This window comes from Artemia franciscana, chromosome 8, assembly GCF_032884065.1.
Source record: "Artemia franciscana chromosome 8, ASM3288406v1, whole genome shotgun sequence".
In the NCBI taxonomy this organism is placed as follows: Eukaryota; Metazoa; Arthropoda; class Branchiopoda; order Anostraca; family Artemiidae; genus Artemia; species Artemia franciscana.
Window position 1 is genome coordinate 12,670,057 of NC_088870.1, and position 22,684 is coordinate 12,692,740.

Sequence of the window (22,684 nt, forward strand, 5' to 3'; positions counted from 1 at the left end):
CAAAATGTTTGTCTCACTAGTTGAAATATAACAAAAATGTATATAAACAATTATACGAATCATTTTTTGAAGCTTTTTTGTAAATCCCTCCACTTCCGTGAATAAATATCCTCGATTTGGCTTTGACAAGACTCCGATCAATCAGAAAAATTATAAGGGAAAATGGGGGAAGTCATTTTTCACGGTATTTTCATTAGGAACAAAAGCGCCACTCCTTTATTTTGGAAAATACCTCCTTTGTGTCTTCATAATACAAAAATTACAAATCGTTGCCTCCCTACATTTTCGGGAATTTACGCCTCCTGGAAACTCTTAAAATTTTTAACGGGGTGATCTACCTGGGTTTCCTACCTAGCAGGGCCACAGAAAACCCTTTCGGCATCACTCACGCCCTTTGGGTCGTCCTATCACCCCTTTCCACAAATAAACCCTTAAAGGAAAACAGGAGAGAGAAAGAGACTAGAGGCTTCTAAATACGTTGAATTATGCATGACGAATTACTCACGTATAGGAATTTAGATACTTTCAAATGTTGAATTATTTCTTTTCTGAAGTAAGTTTTTATTATAATTTTTCTCTCTAAATAGTTTTGCCGCTCACTAGATGTTCTGTGTATTTCATTTTATTAATCTGTTTCATTGTGAGGATCCCTTAATCCATTTTAAATAGTTTTATGGGGGCTATTTTTGTTAAAATTTCTCTAAAGTCACTACAATCTTTCAAGAAATTATCATTAACCAAGATTGCCATCTAAAATACAAATAATTGCCTATTCTGAACATTCAAACATTTGTGCATTTGCATGCATAAACTTACCGTATGACCTACTATCCTTGGTCATCTGTCAAATAAATCTATTCAGGGGTGGGTTACGTACTTAAGTGAAATTTTAACCGTTTATTTTGAGTCGATCCACTTTTGAGTAAAACATTTATGGATTCGTGGCAGCAGAGTTTAGAGCCCGAATAATCCAATTTGCTTTGAGCTCCAATTTTCATAAAGTATTTCTTGACTCACGAGTAATCATAGCCGTGCGAAAAGACCTAGTCACTCAACTCTTCCCAGGAATGTATGCACCCCTAAGAATATCAACATTTTTACATTTTATAGATTTCTTTAACGTTGCCTATTTCTTGCTCTTTTGATAGGCTCATATCCCCCCCCCCTGAAAAGTTAAGACACAACACAGACCGAAACTATCGATGACATCAGAGGCTTTTAATATACATGAATTTATTATTGAGAAAAGTGGGAATGTTTGATCCTGGTTGAGTCCGAAAAGATTAAGATTATTATAATGAAATTTATTTACAGCATTCAAAAATCAAAAAAATTACAATGAAACAAAATCTTGGTTTACTGAGTTACCAGGAATTAATATCAAAATATATATCAAATATTCATTTTATTTTTATTAGTCCTTTCCATTCATCTTCATTATTATTGAAGTTTGCTTTTTATTTGTCCTTGATGTTCTAATAAACTAAATCACTCAGTTAAAAATACAATGGCTTTCGGCAAAAAGCAAATCACAAAACAGGCTTTAGAGCTTCCATGGTCAATGGGAGAAGGGAGGGGGTAGAAGTCAAACCTCTGTTTGTTTACATTTTGATCGTGCTGTTTCAAACGTTGGATTGGTTCTTTTATCAGGGAATTTGTTTCTATTTTTTCTCTTTTGCTTGTTTAACCCCACCCTTTGGATGTGAAAAACTTCTTTTTTGTTCAGTTTTGTGCTTACTGAAAAAAAATAATAATATGTGACATCCTTGTAACCCCTTCCTCATGGCTGGCTGGTTTACAATTGCTTTCGACTTATAGAAAAAGACTAGAACTCTTGGTTTCTGATGTAATGAGCATCCTCCGTAGAGCTTGCGAAAAAAATGTGACTTGAAAAGGCGCTTAAATTTGTAACTTCTGTTCGAATGACGTCTTTTCCCGATCTTCTATGACCCTTGGTTTGATAGGATCATCCTTGGGGGAAATATAAAAAAAAAACGTCAAATGACACGCATCCATGATCTTCAGATAACGACAAAGTCCACATTGCCTTTCCATCATAAAAACAATAAAATTGGGACAATTTTAGTTTTTCTATTACAGTTTTAAAAATATCATTTTATTATTAGTTTTGCTGAATTTGTATACGTAGTTTTCTGTCAACGGCTCTTAGATATAGAGCCAAAATATTTTAAGGTCAAAACGAATTTCACTGTCTTAGGTAAATTTCCTGTTGGTTTACTTGTTGTTTTTATCCATGATCATTCTTTGGCAAAAAAATCACAATAGCATTGACACATAACTTTTAACTTTCGATTACTATAGATTGTGGTTTTCTCTTTGCTTGAGATGGAGCTTTTAAATGCTCTATACATATCTAGAAAAAAAAAACCGAAGAAACTTGACAGTATTTCTCGGGGGAAGAATTTTTCAGGCTTGAATTTTCTACAGAGTTGAGTTTTATGGGAGAATTTTCCAAGAGGAAATGTCAGTTTTTGGAATAATGGAAAATGATCAGATGCACAAAATGACAATAATATCATTATTATTTTATTCCAAGAACTTGGTTGGTGTTTAAAAAAACGATATATACGAAACAAAACGGGTTGCAAAGCAAGCATATAAACAAAGTCAATAAATATAGATTTACTACAGATTGATGTAAAAAACGATTTCAAATGAAATCAGAGAGCCATACCAAAGCCTAATAAGGGCCGAAATTAGTTTATACATAGATAAAAACTTAAAAAAATAGGAATAACTATCAACGGCTAAATACAAATCTGACATTCAAATATATAATCACATAAAACAAGTAATTGAACCTCATAACCAGATATATCAGTTTCTTCCCAGGTGTTAGGGAGGATTGCCTCAACCCTCTAGAATAAAAAACACATTTCTCAAACGTTTTCTGAGTCGATGCCATTTCCTAATGCACAGAAAAATCAAAATGAATAAGTAAGGCAAATTTACGAAAATTCAAAGCCCACAAATTGTAAGTTTTCTTTTTTTCCTTAAAATTAGACTGAAACAAAGAAATATTGTACTATTTAATAATTAATTAAACCCAAAACGAACAAAAAATAAATAAACAAATATAGCAAAACAAAAGAGTCAAACTCAAATGCTTTCTAAAAAAAAGTTAGAAGACTTTTATTCGCCTTTTACTGACATTTATTCGCTTAAGCATTAAATGTAACAAAACAAACTTAGGGAATCTAGTGCAGAGAGTGATGGTTTCTCAAAAGCCGAGGTCATATCCAGGGTGCCGTGGCAGATGTTTGACTCCTCCCTCCCCCAAAATATTTTTTCTGACTCGTTAAAACATGGAAAAAAAAGTATGTAAAACAAATTGTGTGAATCGGTTTTAGAAGCTCTTTTGTAATTCCCCCCCGTTCCTCGAACAAAAATTCTCGAAACAGCTCTGTCAAGGCTCCTAAATCAGACAAATTATAAGTGAGGACGGTGAACTCACAAGAACATTAATTGTTAAGGTATTTCCACTAGGGAAAAAAGCTCCTTGATTTTGAAAAATACATCCTTTTTGTTTTCATTTAAAAAAAGAAAAACCTTTGCCTCCCTACATTTTCGTGAATTGGCGCCTCCTGGAAATTCTTAAAAAAATTAGCGGGGGATATACCTGGGTCACCTACATAGCAAGGCAGCACAAAACTCTTTAAGCCTCACTCACGCCCTTCGCACCAGCTTAAAACCCAGTCCACAAATAAATCATTGAACGAAAATAGGAGGGAAAGACCAGAGGCTTCCAAAAACGTGTAATTATGTTTGACAAATTACTCACGTATAGAAATTTAGATACTTTCAAATGTTGAATTTGTCTTTTTTGAAGGAAGTTTTCCTCGTGTTTTTTTTCTCTAACTTGCTTATTTACTAACTTGCTTAAGCCTTATTTATAAACAGTCAATGTAATAAAAGGGAGCCGACGTTTGACCCCTCCCCCCATCCCTGGAAATTAAATCCTCCCTCTTCAGAAAATGCCCACCCCCTCTTGACTGGTTGGCCTACAATCACGTTTGACTTATAAAAAAGGACTAGAATTGTCAGTTTCTTATGTAATTAGCACCCTTCATAGAATTTGTGACCATGAGGGGGGAGCGGGAATGAGGAGGGGCAGTCCCCCTGGTATACGGAACAAATTCTGCTCACTTCGAGGTTGAATGTTACTCTTTACATTTATAATATCAGTGTTGGCGAGAAATACTCCCAGAAATCAAAAGGGATTAAGGGAGCTTTCCAAAAAAAAAAACTTCAGAAAAACAATTTAACTTTTGTTCTAATAATTTTGTACTAATATATATTTGTCATACCTAACCTGGAAGTTCTAATTCACTTTTTAAAAGTCAAGAGTGCATGTAGGGCAACCAAAATTTTTGGACGACTATACTGTTCATTATTATTGAAAAGTCCAGTCATTATGTATTTAGGGATGTCCCCCCTCCCCCGAGAATCCTCAAGGCATAAGCTGTAAGCTAGGTGATTTTTCCATTGTTTACATACAGTATACATTTTTGAGAAATTTGGGCATGTTTGACATTTACTTTCCAAAAAGAAGAAGGGTATTCAGGCTGAGTTTCAAAGAATGTTAAGGGGCGAATGTTAAAATAAATCAATGAACGTTGCACTTATGGGCTGTCAAAAGGGCTTGACTAAGAAACTAATGAGTATATTAATTTAGGACTTTCAGAAAATGATAAGGAAAATAATTGACAAAAAAGGTAGTATTTGTACGCTACTACAACAAAAACAGCTACTTTTGTAGCAAGAGCTGCTAACACAAAACCAGTAGTAGAGTCCAAAAATAAAATACATAAATTCCTTTCCAGGGTTTATGGGGGGTTGCCTCAGCCCTCTGGACTAAAGTAAAAAACATTCCTTTATTATTTTCATGAATTGCTGCCATTTCCTAATGCAAAGAAAAATCAAAATGATTAAGTAAGGCAAATTCATGAAAATTTCAAGCCCAAGAACTGTAGGTATTCTTCTTCTTTAAAATTAGACTGAAATATGACTGCAGATTCGTATCCCGGTTTTTTTTTCGCGGGAGGGGTATACAAAACTTTAATAAGCTTATTAATAATATTATTATTTTGAAATATTATTTTTGTTGCGTTTTTACGAGTCGAACAAACATTGGGGGGGGGGATTTTTCGACCCCTTCACTCCCCCCTCTCCTCAGACACAGCCTTGCATGGCACCTTCTTTGAAATTGTTGGTTCGAAAAATACAATTTGTGCCCTATATTGAATACTTCTCTGAAAAAGTGAAGTGCAAACTCATAGATTTAAACAAGTTAAGAAAAGTGCAACGTTACAAAATTTTTAGATGATGAATGTAATCCTCTATAGCCCTTTTTTCATCCGTATATATGTAATGTTTGAATAGCCTACCACTTTTATTTATATGTATTTTTCGAATTCTTTAAAGTCATATACAAAACAAAAGAAACTATGCGATTAAAGATAGCACTTCCTAATTACAATCATCTATATGCAAATTATTTTTATAAAAGAGGTCAGAATCAATGTGTAATACAATCGTTATTGACTTAATAAATCCCTAAATGAAAACATTAACTTAACAAAATTTAAGATATGCTAATGCAACTGATTAAAAAACAAATTAAAATAGAGTCACCTGATTATTAAGTCAAAGAGGTATAAAATGTTAAGTTCGGCCAAATTTAACTCAGTCGCTATTTACATTACATTCCAGATAGTTGTTTAAAGGGATAAAATAAAACAATGTCTAACGAAGACAAGTCCTCAGTAAGAAATCGTTTTTTATTTGGGTGATTTTTCATGCAAGTTTACACTCAATAATAATTTAGTAATTTTATTTAGCGTTAAAGAAAAAGAAAAAATGCAGTGATTTATTAAATTATTCTTTTGAATCAAGTGCTGAAATAAATATTAAGATGAATAAACGTGAATAACGAAGACAAGTCCTCAGTAAGAAATAAATTTTCATTTGGGTAATTTCCAACTTTTTCATTTGGGTGATTTCTAACTTTTATTTGGGTGATTTGCAATACTCCATAATAATTTAGTAATTTCATCTAGCGTTAAAGAAAAAGAAAAAATGCAACAAATATTAAAATACAAAAATTTAAAAGAGAGAGTTTAAAGGGGATAAGAACTTATGGAAGGAGATAAAGAGTAAAGTTCAAATAGGATGAGCGAAAAAAGGGTTGGCACATCTTTGTAAGCCTCGGGTAGCTTTTTGCTGCTGCGAGTTGTTGTAACACGCAACACAAAAATTTTTGCTGTTTCAAACAGAATTTCTGTTTGTAATTTAAATCATTCTATAAATTATATGGAATAAAAAGAAACTAAAATAATAATACATCCTTAAACGAAGAATTCGGCGAGTTCAAACAGAGTAGATGATTCTTATTTAAATTTCAATTTTAATATAGATGAATTTAATATTCAAAATGAAGCTAAGACTCTGCTAATTTTGGGCTGTACATTGTCCTTGCGTTCATTAAGGAACTATTTTATAGTGTTCGGTTTTTGAATCGATTCTTTGTTTTATATTATTTTTTCTTTTTTGCTGAGTTTGGATATTAGTAAAACAGCGGGAACCCTCTTTAGGGTTTCAATGAATCTACATACAGTAAATGTAAATATTCCGCATTGCTTTAGTTTCTCAAATTAAATAAAAGAATAAGTTTTTTTTAACTAAAAGTAAGGAGCAACAATAAACGTTAAAACTAACAGAAATTGATCCTTATATTAGAGGGAACTTATTCTAACCTCATCCCTCTTCCGTTACGCCGTAGTTTGACTTTTTGTCCCAAATCTTTAAGAGCGACTCCTGAAACAAGTAGCCGTTGAATTTGAATGAGAAGTCTTTTTAAAGAGCTTTTTAGGGCTAAGAGCAAGCAATGAGGAAAGGGCAACTTCCTCATTCGGAATAATTTCTGTTCATTATGAGTTGTAATTTTGCTCCTTATTTTCAGTTGAAAGAAACTTTTTTTTTAATATGTAAACAATGAGGAAATTACCTAAGTTACAATCTTTTCCCCAGGTAATATGTGTGGGGGGGGGTCATTTCATCCAAAGAGGCCAGTTTATTGAACCTTTGAACTATGTTGAACAAAATAGCTATCTGCAAATGTAGATTGGATATCTTCTGTAAAAAAAAGGGCTGGCTGCTCTCCAATATATTCGTTTCCTTAAAAATATCAATAAAACTAATAATTTCGGTGTTCAAATGAGCCCTCTCCCAATGTTGTTGAACAATTGGTTCGATACATTTACCTCTGGGGAATCAAAAAACAAAAAATGCAAATAAACTCATATCCATGATCTCTCTTAGGACAAATTTTTTTTTACAAAATTCTACATTTTCGTAGATATGTGCTTAAACCCTCTATAATAGGGCTCTCTGAAATGTTAAATCTAAAGTGTGACTTTTGTTAAGACCATTGGTGTATCTCCCATTTTTAAAAATCAGACATTTACTCACGCTTGCGGCTTTTAGTAGGTTACATTAAACTTAATAAATTTTATATATTTAGAATCAACATAAAAGGTCAATTTTTTGATGCATTCATTGTTATCAAAATGCCTTTTTCTAGAATTCCGATTACTATTAGGCTGAGTCGTTCCTTACATACAGCTTGTTTCCGTAAACTATTTGAAAATGATTGAAGGGTGCTGTAGTCTGCTTTTGTTCGAAATATTGAAAGACTAGAAAGGTAGTGCGTGACACTATAGTCCGCGGTTAGTTTGCCTCTCACCCCCTGCTTAATTCAAAATCTTTTGAATCATGTGCTGTCTAAACTATTTACTAGCATTTTTCTGTTTTTAATTCTTTTTTCTTATTTTCCAGGGTTTAAATGGCCGTTTGGTTTTTGCCATTGCAGCTGCTGCAATTGGATCAGGCTTCCAGCATGGTTACAATATTGGTGTGGTTAACGCACCAGGAAAAGTAAGTATTAGTTTGAATGATAAAAAGTGTAAGACCTATTCTCAAAATGGTTGTTTCCTTTTAACCAAACTAGTTATTTCCTTACGTTGGATTCCTTGGCCTAAGACTTTACACTTTCTTTTCGGCCTAAGTGGTGAACTTTTCATCCTCAGCTCAAATCGAAGATATACTTTGGAATCTTCCTTAAATGCATTTTGACTTTTCAACTGTTGACTTTTCAATTTCATAAATTACCTGGAATTTTTCAATCAATATTTTCCTTCGAAAATGATCACATATAAGAGTTTTAAGATCAAATGAGCCCTTCAACTTTCTACGATCCCTACTTCTATATTGTAACGTTCTTTACATGGATATAGATTTCATTAGTTTTGTCTGTGGCTGTTTATGTCAAGTGTATTAGAAAGAGGATTGACGAAGATAGTCTCCTTTTTTTAGCATAAGTTAGTTTAGTTTAGAACTAATGTACCAATTGTTACTTCATTAAAAAAAATGAACTTGTCTGTTATTAGATATTATTTAAATATTATTTCTTATTTAGATATGAGATTTTTTTTTTGCTGACCTTAATCTATAAGGTCAACTTACAACAACTAACTTTATTTCATATTAGTTTTAGTTAATTTAGTGACTAAATTTCATTACATTTAGGCCGACCTTTATCTAAGTTGCGGTTCTGGCCTGTCTTACGCACGGAATTTTTTTTTATTTGCGCCCCCCCCCCCCTCTTCCAACCATTATTCAGGTCAGATCAAAATAAAATCATTTATTAAAAATTGGTTTTTAATTAATTTATTAATAAATAGTACTTTTTTATTATTTTCTGTTTTAAATTTATTTTATTTATTAGTTAATGAACTATTTAATTTATTATTATTGTTATTTTAATTTAATTATTATTTTGTAATTTATTTATTATTGTTATTTATTTAATTATTGCATTTTAAACTTTTTATTCTTAACTTATTTCATTTTATTAATCAATTAATAATTTAATAATTACTTTCATTTATTAACTGCGCCACCTAATTTATTTTAATAGAAATAAAATTTCATAAATTACAGATTGATTATCTGTTGATGCATAACTATTGGCAATTTTGTGCTCCTAAAATTTCCACTTCCAGGGCAATTGCTCTTCCCCCCAATAAGTCAACCAGTGCTTTAAACCTGTCTATTTAAGAATATTTCTGAGCTTTGCTCTCCTAATTTTTAAGAGTGTAGTGCATGTCTCGTCATTACCCTTGCAATCCCACAAGGCTTGAAAATATATTTGTCTTTCCAGCTTATACAAGAATGGATTAACTACACTGATTATGTCCGATCTAACTATACGGTGGTACCGACAGAAGCAACAATAACATGGATTTGGTCCGTAGCTGTTTCTGTGTATTGTATTGGAGGAATGATTGGTGGATCCTTGACAGGGTTCTTTGCCGAAAAGTTTGGCAGGTAAGAATGAAGGGTATTTACACGATGTTTTTGAGCCTAATAAAGAGTTTAGTTCCCTAGTGTTACCGTGGAACAAAGCATACCATCTCTTTAAAATTATTTTAAAATGTATTAGGACAAAAACATGCTAAAATTTATGATGGCAAATTAAAAAAAAACTGCAAGTGCAAGTCGTCAGAGATAGCCAAGCATACCAAAAACAAGATATTTTTTTTTTAATCCATACCAAGGACAGTATAATGAAATATGATTATTTCATGATTTAATGGTAACCTAATCATTCATTAATGCCTCTATAATTTAGTAAAAATCTGAAAATTTATTTTTAATGAAACAGAGATCTATACATATTTTTCCAGGTGAGGGTGGTACCGGGCATAAAATTAAAAATACACGTGGGTAGAAAATCAGAAAAAAAAAACAATCTGAAGAATATAACGTCAAACATGTGAAGAAGATATAATCTTTCTTTGAGGGTGTAGTTGCCTTTTGGAATCCATAAACTGTTAGTGAAATTTTACGGACGAAAGGTGTTATTGACTTTGAGCAATGAATAGCAAAATAATGCAATAGTATGTTAAAAAGTTGAGAGGGAACAGTCAATACCCAATGAGAAATAGGAACCGGCCCATAATAAGTGATAAGGAAAGCGTTAAAGATGAGCCGAATGTTTTGAGACCGTGCTAAACCAGGATAGAGTTTCAGAAAGAAATATAGAGGAAAAAGAAAAAATTAGTGGCATCTTAGATGTGAAGAAAGATTCATTTTGTTAGAAACAGTTAGTGACAGTACTAGTTGGATAAAAAAATTGATAAGGCCTCAGCTGCTGATAGTGGAGTGAATGCGTTTATTAAATATTTTAGCTAGGAGGTTAGAAATAAGCTACTGAAGATAATGAGTATTATTTTGAAATAGGAGAAGTACGTAACAGTTTTAGGAAAACCCTAATTAAACCCATGTATAAGACATGATAATGGTGAGTGTGGTAATTGTAAAGGCATTAGCCTTGTTTTTGTAGGTAGCAAATTCCTTAGTACGACGATACTTCTTAAACAAAGAGACGCTGTAGACAGAGTTTTAAGAGAAGAACAGTGTGGTTTTAGGAAAGGTACAAGAATAACACTGCTGCGGTTAATGTAGGAAATGCGTTTCTTATGTTCTGAGTTTCATTAGCCTCGTTGTATAGGTAGCAAATCACTTTATACGATGATAGTTTTTAGACTTGGAGATGCTATAGATAAAAGTTATAAAAGAATTAAATGAAAAAAACAAGTTTTTTAACTGAAAGTAAGGAGCGACATTAAAGCTTAAAATAAACAGAAATTACTCCGTATATTAAAAGGGCTAATCCCTCCTCAATGCCCTGCTATTTACGCAAAAGTTTGACTCTTTCTCTCGAGTTACTTTTTAAAACACTAAAAGAAACTCTAGCGTAAAGAGGGGGGTATTGAGGAAGGAAAAGCTTCTTTAAAATACGCAGTAATTTCTATTCGTTTTAAGTTTTAATGTCACTCCTTACTTTCAGCTAAAAACTTGTTTTTTTCATTTAATTTCTGAATGTTGAATTTAGGCATTTTATTTTTATTTTGGCTGTCCGCAAATGAATAATTAAAACAAAATTTGCATATTTTTTTTTTTTTAATGGCTTTCTCTTAGTTTTGATTGGAAGATTTTGAGAAAAAGGGGTGGGGGAAGACCCTAGTTGCCCTCCAATCTTTTGGCTACTTAAAAAGGTAACTACACACTCCAATTTTTACGAAAGTTCTTATTGGTAGAAAATAAAAGTAACTTACAAATTTACTTACGTAACGAACTTCTAAATTAGTATTTTTTTATTACTTATGTGAGGGGGTTCGCCCCCTCGTCAATACCTCGCTCTTTACACTAAAGCTTTTTTCCCAATTTTGTCCCAATTCTTTAAGTATGACCCTTGAATCACAAAGGCCGTAGAATAAATAGTTGAAATTACTAAAAATACTTTAGCACAAAGAGCGAGGTATTTAGGAGGAGATAAACCCCTCATATGCGTAATAATTTCTGTTCGTTTGAAGTATTAATTCTGCTCCTTACTCTCAATTGAAAAAACTTTTCCATATTTGTCTTTTCATTATTTTTTTTTAAATAATGCTAGAATATCCTGGGCCCCCTTCATGGAAATTATCTTTGCTCATGACAAATTACTCCATGGAAAGATCCTCCCACGTAACCCTCTCCCCTCAACCATTTGGGAGTACACGAAGATGTGTTTCCGAGCCAAGATTAGAATAGTAGAAGCTACACTGATAGTAGTGACCAAATATGGTTTTTAAGCCATTAGGGCTCCGAAAAAGGGAGGAAGATTTGCTAGATGGTAGAAATTACCAGCACATTGTCCAACAGAATATATTCTAAACAAAAAAACATGGTTGTTTTCTTTTTAAGGAAGGGGGGTTCTAACCCTAAGCGTATAAATTACAGATAAATATTAAATATAATATTTTTTCAAGTAAAAAAATATTAGAAACAAAAAAACACAGTATTTAAAAGCCGTTTTGCTTTTCAGGAGAGGTGGACTTATGGTCAATAACATATTTGCTTTAATTGGCGCTATTCTCGAAGGCTTCTCATATTCTGCCGAATCGTATGAAATGCTTATTGCCGGAAGGGTATTTATTGGAATTAATTTGTTGAGTCTTAATTCCAATAAATACCCTTCCGTAGGCGGACTCAACGCCGGGTTGGCACCCATGTACCTTAGTGAGATATCTCCAGTTAATCTCCGAGGGGCGGTAAGATACTTTTGTTTTGTTGACTAAAATTGAAAATTGAAATTTTAAAATTGAAAACTTTTGTGTTTTGTTTTTATTTTTTTTTCGTGTAATTGTTGATCATCTGTCTCCCCTTTCAAACATCCTGCGCTTATTACCTGCAATCAATAGAAAACCCCCTTTCTGTTGGGTTCCTTGGGATGCTTCGCAGTGAAATCGATTTTTCTTAGCAGAAATATTATTATTGTTTTTGCTTTTAAAAATCGGACCTTTTAAAAATTTCTTGTATTTAGTCAATTTTTTTATTTCAGTTCTAATTTGGGTCATTCCTTTTGTTTCTACCTGCTACACTTTTATCCCGTAGTAGACTGTATTTCATTCTAGCTGTAAAATTTTTTGGTCCAACCTTAGTGAAATTCATTGTTCTTAGGATAAATATAATTTGACTATATGATAATTCTATGCTTATATATATGATTGCTTTTGCTTTAAAAATCGGACTTTTTTTTGTTTTGCTTTTGAAAATGGCAAAACTAAAAAATTGGAAATGACAAATTTTGCCAGGGGTAGAGTGTATGTTATTCCTGTTTTAAATTTATTGTAAGAAACTAATCTTTTTTTCATAACTATTTCAAAAACTTAAAAAGGGAGATAATTGCGCATGAGACATTCAAGGGTTAAATTACTCTGTAGAACGAAACCAAATTAAGCATTCCATAATATTTGAGCAGTTTATTTATCACAGGATAAATGAATTGCCTCAATAATTTAATGGTAGGTCCAATGATAATTACAGAGTGATTAACTTTCAATATGAAATAGCTTCCTGTCCAATACAGGCATAAATCAAGTACAAAGTCAAAAACTAAATCTTATCGTTTTTTTAAATATTTGTTTAATTATCTAGCCACACAAAAATCAAACCAGAATTGTATAAACAGAAATATTTACCTGCAAAATGGCAACAGAGACACAAATTGGGAGGGGCAGAAATATGGAGATTGATTGGAAGGACAAAGCTTGGCCCTTTCCACCACCTGGTGCAAATCTCAGAGCGTCTCTCATTCTGCCATGCGTGCTACACTAACCAAGTACTAGAAATGAGCTGCTCCTCAGTCAATACCACGCTTATTATTTTGTTCCTCGGAGGGTGGTCAACAAAATAGTCTCAGAGGGGGGTACCAAAATAATGAAGAAGAAAGGGCTGGTCTTCAGCAGAATTTGTCTACCGGTCTGGAATAAGTGTTTCTTACTTGAACTTTCAAGAAAACTTAACAAATGGAAGAAATATTTTGGGAGAGGGGAATGGGGTTCAAAATAGGCATTCTCAGTAACGACAAAATCGCCATAGAAATTCACTTTGCCATTTTTATTTATTTGCTTTGTTCTATAATCATTATATTTCGGCTAATTTTTTTGTGCATTTTTTTTTTAGGTTGGAACAATGTATCAGCTAATTCTGACAATTTCAATCCTGATATCTCAAATTTTGGGAATGGAAAACATCATGGGTACTGAAACACTTTGGCCATATCTTTTGGCATTCACAGCTGTGGCTGTCCTCTATCAAGTTCCCGCACTTATGTTTTGTCCTGAATCACCCAAATATATCCTTATCACAAAGGGACGAGAGAGGGAGGCTGAAAGAGGTAGGATTTTACATTTCTCACATTTCAAACTAAAAATTTAATGGTAGATACTATCTGCAATAAGAATTGGATTTTTTTTTAAATTGGCATGCCTAGAAAAAATCATTATACGTCGTCAAAATGATTGATTCTATTATGACTCTTTTGACTTTTTTTGACTCTATATGACTTTTTATTTTGATGAATTAGAGACTAATACAAGATGTGGGTGTAATGTACTGACCAAGCAAAGCGGTCAGTGCTGGTCAGCTGTTGTGAAATAGCTAAGGCTATAATATTGACATTAATTTTGTGACATAATATAATATTTTGTGACATTAATGTGACATAATTTTGTATCATAAGATTTAAGTATTCATCCATTATTTTCAAGACACACTCAAGAAATGAAAATTTCTTCAACAATATTTTGTATACATTATTTCTGTGCTGGCTCTCTTCGCAATTGGAGATTGTTAGAGAATTGCTCCACCTACAAGGAGGCCTACCGATTTAAGAAGGGCCCTGGTGGAAAATATATTTTTCAGGATGTCTACATGTGACAGCATGTTACTAGACTTCCATATACATATTTGCTTTTAATATCGGCTAATATGGGCTATTGTTTGTTTTATACTTGGTTACAGCTCTTGGAAGGTACACAGGGAGCGAATTAAGCATCATACTTTAAAATATTGGGATTCCTGTCAAACCCCTTTTTGATCTATTAATAGTTGTTTAAGAGAAGGATAGTTTTTGAGGTTTGTGATATTTACAAATTTAAATGACATGACTTACAACTCGCTGAAGAAGCGTTTTGTGTATTGTGTAAATGGTTCCATCTGGAGTGTGAAGAGGTGGGGGTGTATTGAAAGATTGCCATGTATGGTGGAACAATAGCTCTGTCCCTTAGCACAACGATCTTACCTCACCTTAAATCATTCTGGCTGCATTACCCTGTTTTAGTTCATAATTGTCCTTAGATTTTAGCAAACAGATTTAGCAAACTCATTGATTTTAGCAAACAGAGCGCAAGGAAAGCCATTTTCTGCCACATATAGCATAGAACAATGATGGGAGAACTTTTGTGATATACTAATCATTTTCCTTAGACCACTAATCAGAGCATAATAACGAAAGACATTTACATAAAAAAGGCAAAATAAGTAAGATTTAGTTCTAAGATTTCCCTTAAAATCGTTTTCTGACGAAAGAAGTGAGATCTTAGCAAAATGATGAGTAAAAGAACGGCCTTAGTCATTTCTCCAATACAAATACCAGACGGTGAAGAATGATCAGTTTTTCCCAAAATGGGTGGCCAACTTAACACATTTTATGTTAAAAGGACATATGCCCATGTGTCGGGCCAAAATGACATAAAAGAGCCAAGTTGACACATCTTATACGCTTGGGACATAAAAAAAAGAGAGACACATTTTGTTATAAATTTTTTTATAAAGTTATAAACTAGGGCAGAAGCTTCCCGATCTGGATATACATTTTGGTAAAAAAAATGTCATTTTTCACCAAAATGGTGCTTTTCTCTTTTTTTTCGAGCGTCCAGGATTTGCAAGAGATACGGTTTTCTCCAAAGTAAGGGATTTACATATTTATTTAGTTTTGTACTTTCATATTAAATCATTTTGAATGAATGTGTCTCTTTTTTCGTTTCCATTATATTTGATACTAACTTAGAGCTTTGAAAGAAGTTTACAAAGCCTCTTTTGTTCGGTAATACAACTAGTAAAAAAATAACCTTTAGTTTTTGAGATTTTAAGATGAATGTATTCTAGCTAAGAAGTCATTTCTTTTGCTCAGGAGACAAATTCATAGGCCAATAATTTGGCGACTCTTCTCCATAGTGAAGGTTGATTTTCAAAGTACAGCTTTCATATACAGCCGTTTATGTACATATACAGCCTCCATAGTGAAAGTTGATTTTCTTCTCCATAGTGAAGGTTGATTTTCAAAGTACAGCTTTCATATACAGCCGTTTATGTTTCAAGGCTTCTTTGCAGTTGATGCTTTGAGTCTTATTAAATTGTTTTTCTGTGAGGCATTTATTCGAGGTATCACTAAAACATTCAAGTACATTAAATTTGGATAATTCTAGCGTTGAATTGGTTGAGAGGTACAACTAAAGTCGAAGAAGAGATGGACGAGATGAGGGCCGAGTCTGCAAAACAAAAACTGACCACTGTTGTCAGTTTGAAAGAAATGTTGACTAACCCATGTTTAAAATCGCCACTGATTGTTGCTGTCATGATGCAACTGGCACAACAATTTTCTGGAATTAATGCTGTAAGTACTAGCTATAGAAATTCTAATTTGTCTCAATTAAAAATGTAACCACAAGGAGGTTAACCACCTACCACTATAAAATATATGAGTAATTTCATGCATTTAATAGCAGAAATCATAGAGGGTATACACTCTATGATACACTCTACTCAAATCTACTCTACTTTGAAGGGTCGGAGACCATAGTATCCTTAAGACATCTGCAATATTCAAAATAGGTATTAAAAAGAAGTATCTTTATTTAAATTATTAACTTAAATTATTTAGGGCTTTCTTTTTCCTTAAAATATGGCCCCTTCTCATTTGTAAATTCCACGATTCTCGGAAATTCTAGAAACTCTCTAATATTTATATCCAAGGGGTTAGCAGCTACGAAATTAATATTGGCATTAGGGGGCTAGCACCTCTTATTTAGTCGGACATTATTGCAAAGAGTCCCCCTAACGTTTATTTCTAATATTAGGTTTAAACATAAAATATGTTCGTTTAGATAAGTTGCGGATTAGAAATTACATTAAGCGGAAAACTTCATTCGGGATTTTATATACGCTTTAATTAACTGTTTTATTTGTTTAACATTCATGTGACGACTGCAGTTGCTTTGTTAAAAACATTTCAGTTTTGCGGCGAAGACAAAGAATGACAAAAATACATATTTAAAGGAAATACAATTTTCGATTAACCTGACGTCAGTTCTTCGGTAACTTGAGCAATTAAGTTGTGTTACCTTTTGCAATATTTTGCATACTCAAGAAATATTATTAACAAGAGTAAAAATGCCTTAAACACCAGCTTAACTAGTATTTTTGTTCGCATTCTTTGGCAACTTTGATTTAAAAATTTGATTTAGAAGTTATATTAGACTGAGAACAAAGAGCTGGAAAATGACATTTGGATATTTTAACAATTAATATTCGGCAACATTGCCGGAGCATAGATGATAGATCTTAAAAGATCAGAAAAGAATTTTGTAGCATAAAAACAAACTTAGTTTATGGAAAACAAATTGAACCAAAAGACCCAGTACATAGAACTTAGAGTTGAAACTGCAAGTTTCCTTCGAAGAAATTTCAAACACCTTGTGAATCGTGATTAAATCTAATCAATTCTAAAATTTTAACTCAAGCTTGAATCAAGTATAGCATAAAATTCCTGAAACATGATTAAAACGACTGTTCTACAACAGTTTATTATGAACTATTAATCTCTTCATTTATAGGTAATGTTTTTTTCAACAAGCATTTTTGAGGATTCAGGCTTAAACACACTTACCTCTCAATATGCCACGCTTGGAATGGGCGTCATGAATGTCCTCATGACCTTTGTCTCTTTGGTGTTGGTCGAAAAGGCAGGACGAAAAACACTGCAACTCGTCGGTCTCTCTGGAATGTTCGTCGTGGTTATACTTCTTACTGTATTCTTAGCCATCAAGGTAATTTAGTCCTTGCTTTTTGTTTATGCTTGTGGTGACTATATTTCCAGGACAGTCCTTGGTTTCTTGTCCTGTCTCTTCCTCACGAACCGTTTTTGAAATGTCTTCTAAATCTTTTTGACGTAAGGAAAAAAAGTATGACTTAAAAAACTAAAATATTAATATTTGAAACAATAAAATTAAATATTTATTCACATCAATAAGAATATTTTGCTTCGCAGTTGAAGTATTAAGTCTATAATAGATTGTTAGAAACTTCTATAAGGAGTATAGTGCTTATTCAACCAAGTTTGAGATGGGAAGTTTGTTTTCATTTTGTTTTCATTTATTTTATGTATTTTTCCCTATTTGTAATATTTGGGTTTATTTTTTTTTTAATCCAAATCGATTCAAAATCACATTTAACTGCCAGTCATTGCTTTGATTATCTTTCTTCACCTTATTGTGAGTTTAGCTAATGACTTTGAAAGAAGGCAACACGTTTTAGGTATGACACTATTTTCAACTACAGAAAACTCACAATAAGTTTTTCGAGAAATATATTGATGTATGTTCCTTTTATTTTATTGCTCACTTTTTGGAAAATAGTAAGACAGAAAAGTTTTGATTGTTTTTAAGGCATAATATAGCAATAAAAATAAACACAAACACATAAATATCAAAACATACATAATGTTTCCTTAAGACAGTTGTATTGTCAGTATTTTTTCAGGACCGAAGATATTTTGCGATAAGATAATGAGAATTTGCGAGGGAGTTTCCAGAGCAGTTAGATATTAAATTGGATAAGTTCCAAGTTTATTAATCCACATTAACAAACAAATAAATAAAACACTTTCACGCAGGAGAAAACCTATGAGGGTTTGCGGTCGCACGAAAGTCAACGTAACTACTTACTTATTAACTCGACTGTTTACTTAAACCTCACTATTCAACTAAAACTATTATGTATAAACCAAAAATAAATAAATTATGGCATATACATATATATATATATATATATATATATATATATATATATATATATATATATATATATATATGAAAAAATATGTAAATAGAAAAATAACTTAATTAAAAATATTAATTGATAAATAAAAATTTAAAAGAAAAATAACAATAAAAATAATAAAAATAAAAGAAGAATAATAACAAATCTAGTCTCTACTCTACACCACTAAATCTATATTCCCTCATTCACCCATTCCCACCAACTACATCTTAGCCCCTGCCCACCATTACATTCCCAGCCCATCCTTACCTCTCCATCTCCTCTTCTTCTCTTACCCAGCCTACCATCCATAGTAAAATTCAACAATTTCCCCCTAAAAATAATCTTTTAAATTCCTTTTAAACTGAGGTACATTTTCCACCACCCTAATGCTCAATAGTAACTCAATCCATACTGATGGACTCTTACTGAGACTTACTGGACTCATACTGAGGTGCTTCATTGAAAATGAAGACCTGGTACCACGACGTAAATCAACAACTATATTATTACTTTGCCTAGTTCCATAATTATGCAGGTCACCATTAATTTGGTTAAAACTCTAAAAACATCAAGGGTTAAACTATTCTTACACTGAAACACAAATACTGCAGCTTGATAATCTCTTATCTGACGTATATTAAGGAGCTTCAGAGACCTAATAAAAGCACAGATATCATGTACATCCTGGACACACCTACTTATTGTTTTAACAGCTTTAACTTGTAGAACTTGCACTCTTCAATAGTTGAAAAAGAAGCTACTGCTCCATAAAAGGCAACCGTAAGAGATATATGGATAAACCAACGAATAATATATAGTTAAAAGTATTCTTTGAGGAAAATAGCATTGCAGACGTCGAAATATGCCTATCCTACTGGTAATCTTTGACATTGCGTCACTGTGACACTTCCATGCCAGATTACAGTCAAGGTAAAAACCAAGGTAGCAGACATGATCAACTTACTGAACTGGATTACCACATAAAGTTACCTGGCCAGACAAATCCAGTGGTGTACCAACTCTACAGAACGTTATTAGAAATGTCTTGCGAGTATTTACACACAATAGACTTAATGAAGTGAAAATCTCCAGCCTTCCCAATGTGAGATTCACTTTTCTTACCAGGTCATTCCCAGATGAGGCAAACCCAGTTAAAACGGTATCATCAGCAAACGATATAAGACACACATCTTTCAAATAAAGACGCATAAGATCAACATGGATGAGGTAAGGCAGTGGACCTAACACTGATCCTTGTGGTACTCCATAGGTCACTGGAAATGCTGCTGAGCGCACATCATTCAACACTGCTTTTAGGAGTCTGCCTGTGAGATAACTTTCAAACCACTTTAAGCACTGTCCGCCTAGCGACGGTTTAAAATTTAAAAACATTGAATATGGTTAGGATAACACAGGCATTCAATAGATTTTTAAAATTATCAAACTAAGAGATGGGCTATGAAAAGTTTTAAGAGAAGAACGATGTTTTTTCAAGAAGGGGAAAGAATGTACCGATACTCCTGCATTCTTGGATTAATAACTGAGAAGTGTCTGTATCAAAAGATCCCTGTGTTAGTAAAGATATTTTCCTTGTTTAAGTGTACGAGACTGATGTACTTAAGTGATTAATGCAAAGTCAGAAAAGAGATTCTACGATCGAGGTGCGATTTTTAAACAAAAGTCTAATTAAATATCTGTTTTATACAAAATAATAATCTTGGACCATTTCCGAGATTTTTTTATTTCATATTAATTAATTGTATATTATATGTTATATAATTATGTATTATATAGATTTTATATTATAATCTTCCTCTTTGCATATCAGGATTTGGCACCTTGGATTCCATACATAAGCATTGTCCTGATTATTGCATTTGTTGTTGCTTTCGCCACCGGTCCCGGTTCAATTCCGTGGTTTTTAGTCAGTGAACTATTCAATCAATCTGCCAGGCCACTTGCATCATCTATTGCAGTCACTGTCAACTGGACTGCAAATTTCTTCGTTGGTATTGGATTTCTGCCACTTGCAGTAAGTACAGTTTCTCTTAGTAACTTAACAATGAACAAGTATTTGTATCCATAATAAGAATTGTAATAAGTAGTAATAAGAATTATGTTTCCATAAAAGACCAATAGTGAAATACAAAGGAATATGAGCAGAGTATGCAAAACATGAGTAGAATACCAGGCTTTGTATGAAAGAAGCAAGCATTACGAGAGGCGTCACAAGGCAAAATGCCTGGAAGGCAGGGCAATTTACAGACTGTTTTGTCATTATACCTACTGATTTGGGTGATTTACCATTAAAATTTCAAAAGTTATTTATCTGCTACCCCCTCCCCTAAACGTACATTCAAAAGAATTAACCTTTCATTTTTTTTAAAAGTATTCATAGCTGCTCTAGTCAGAACCGAGTTGAAAAAAGGGTTCTGATCTCGAAAACTTTACCTAGAAGTATCCAGAGCACATGAAACTACATATATATAATTATTCCAGCGATATATTGACAAGAAATAATTTTCAAACAGAATTGTGAAGAAATGATTAGAAAAAAAATGGTTTTCTAATAATATTAAAGATGAATTTTTAAATTTGAGCAAGCATCATGAGCAAGCATATTGCTTTGCAACTTATACGAAATTAATGTATAAAACTTGTGAAAAAGGTCAACTTGTAATACTTTAATGTGTTTAGGGGACTATTCAAAATGAAGACCACTCTAAAAACTCAAAACCCACTCGTAAGAAATAATAATCTTTAATTTTTATCCGCTTTGACACATCTTAGAGTTCTGTAGACTTCTAATGATAAAAAAATAATGCATTGCTTTATTTTTTCCCACTAAATTCACTAAATCATAACTGTTAAATTCACTAGGCCACTAAATACTAAAGTTATCACTGACGAGGGAAACTTCAGCTTTTTTCTTCGAGTTTGCCGATAAATTTTATGAATTTTTAAGAACTATATATATAGCCCGGCGGCTTCATCGCAGGGCCCCGGCATGGCTACAAGGCAGGCTTCTATATATGGATTCTCATTGTTGCTGGTCTTGTAACTGCAGATAATGTGAGGCTCCTCTTGATGTCATGGCGTTTAATATAACCACTCTGGGAATAGTCTGAATTTTTCATCAAAGTTGTGAACTCTTTAGATCGTTTTTGTGGCCAGAAAAGTTAATGTCCGAGTTTTAATTAAAAAAAATAATACTGTTTATTTAAAACTAGTTTTTTTATTTAAATCAAAAGTAAAGAACCATTTATTTTATACTAATATTCTTCTTTATCTTTAAGCAACTACTTGGTCCATATGTTTTTGCCATCTTTGCCGTCATACTTGCCTTCTTCGTTTGGTTTACATGGAAACACGTCCCTGAAACAAAGAACAAGACAATTGAGGAGATAAGTACCATGTTCAGACGAAGTTCAGACGATCTTGGGGTTTCAGAAGAGGCTGGCACCTTCTCTAAAAAACAAAAAAAGGATACGGCATTAGCCTTCTTAACGTCCGACCCGGCAGTGCTGATCTCCTTCTCAAGGACATTCAGCCAGCGGTGCTGATCTCCTTCTCAAGATCCTTCAGCCAGGAAGTGGAATGAAGAGAAGGACCTTCACCCTCTTCAAAGGCTTTCCAAAAAAACTTTAGAGAAACAATTTAATTTCTTGTTCTAACTACTTTTTTTTAAATAAATTTTTATCATAACTTACATTTTTATGATCTAGTGCATACATTCAAGTGAATACATCATCCAGGAAGCTAACTGCTAACAGCAGTACTGACCTTTTAGTGAAAGCTTTACTGACAGTCAAAAAATTAAAAAACTATTCCCAGAGCCTAGGACAAGGGTTTTAAGTTATGCCTTGGGGCGTATAAGGCTCTTATGCAAGGTCTGGCCGTATATATTTTAGAGGAGGCTCATATTATTGGAAATTGGAAGTTCTAGTGTTCTTTTTAAGAATAAAAAGTGCATGGAGTGCAGCCAGTCCCCACGCCTATCGATTCCCAAAACACATCCAATTAAAATTTTTGAGACGACCATTTTTTCAGTAATATTGAAGTGTCCAGTCAGTATCTTTTTGGGGATGCTACCCCTCCCAGAATCCTTAGGGCAAGGACTGTAAGATAGGTGGTTCGTTCATTGTTTACATATAGTATATATTATTGAGAAAGG

At 32.9% G+C, this 22,684-nt stretch overlaps 1 protein-coding gene across 2 annotated transcripts in view; it reads left to right on the forward strand.

Moving 5' to 3' along the window:
- The window catches only part of LOC136029995 (solute carrier family 2, facilitated glucose transporter member 1-like), a 101,827-nt gene extending 79,618 nt beyond the window's left edge, over positions 1-22,209 (forward strand). Inside the window, exons 1-9 of one of the 2 annotated variants that reach the window (XM_065708589.1) lie at positions 5,722-5,786; positions 7,858-7,956; positions 9,242-9,408; positions 11,951-12,176; positions 13,591-13,804; positions 15,897-16,084; positions 17,304-17,516; positions 20,339-20,542; positions 21,807-22,209. In XM_065708589.1, coding sequence (XP_065564661.1) covers positions 5,763-5,786; positions 7,858-7,956; positions 9,242-9,408; positions 11,951-12,176; positions 13,591-13,804; positions 15,897-16,084; positions 17,304-17,516; positions 20,339-20,542; positions 21,807-22,073 — 1,602 coding nt within the window. In that variant the 5' untranslated portion in view covers positions 5,722-5,762 and the 3' untranslated portion in view covers positions 22,074-22,209. Of the gene's footprint in view, positions 1-5,721; positions 5,787-7,857; positions 7,957-9,241; positions 9,409-11,950; positions 12,177-13,590; positions 13,805-15,896; positions 16,085-17,303; positions 17,517-20,338; positions 20,543-21,806 lie in introns of those variants that run through there. The other variant, XM_065708590.1, reaches the window with a different exon arrangement.
- The last annotated feature ends 475 nt before the right edge of the window (positions 22,210-22,684 follow it).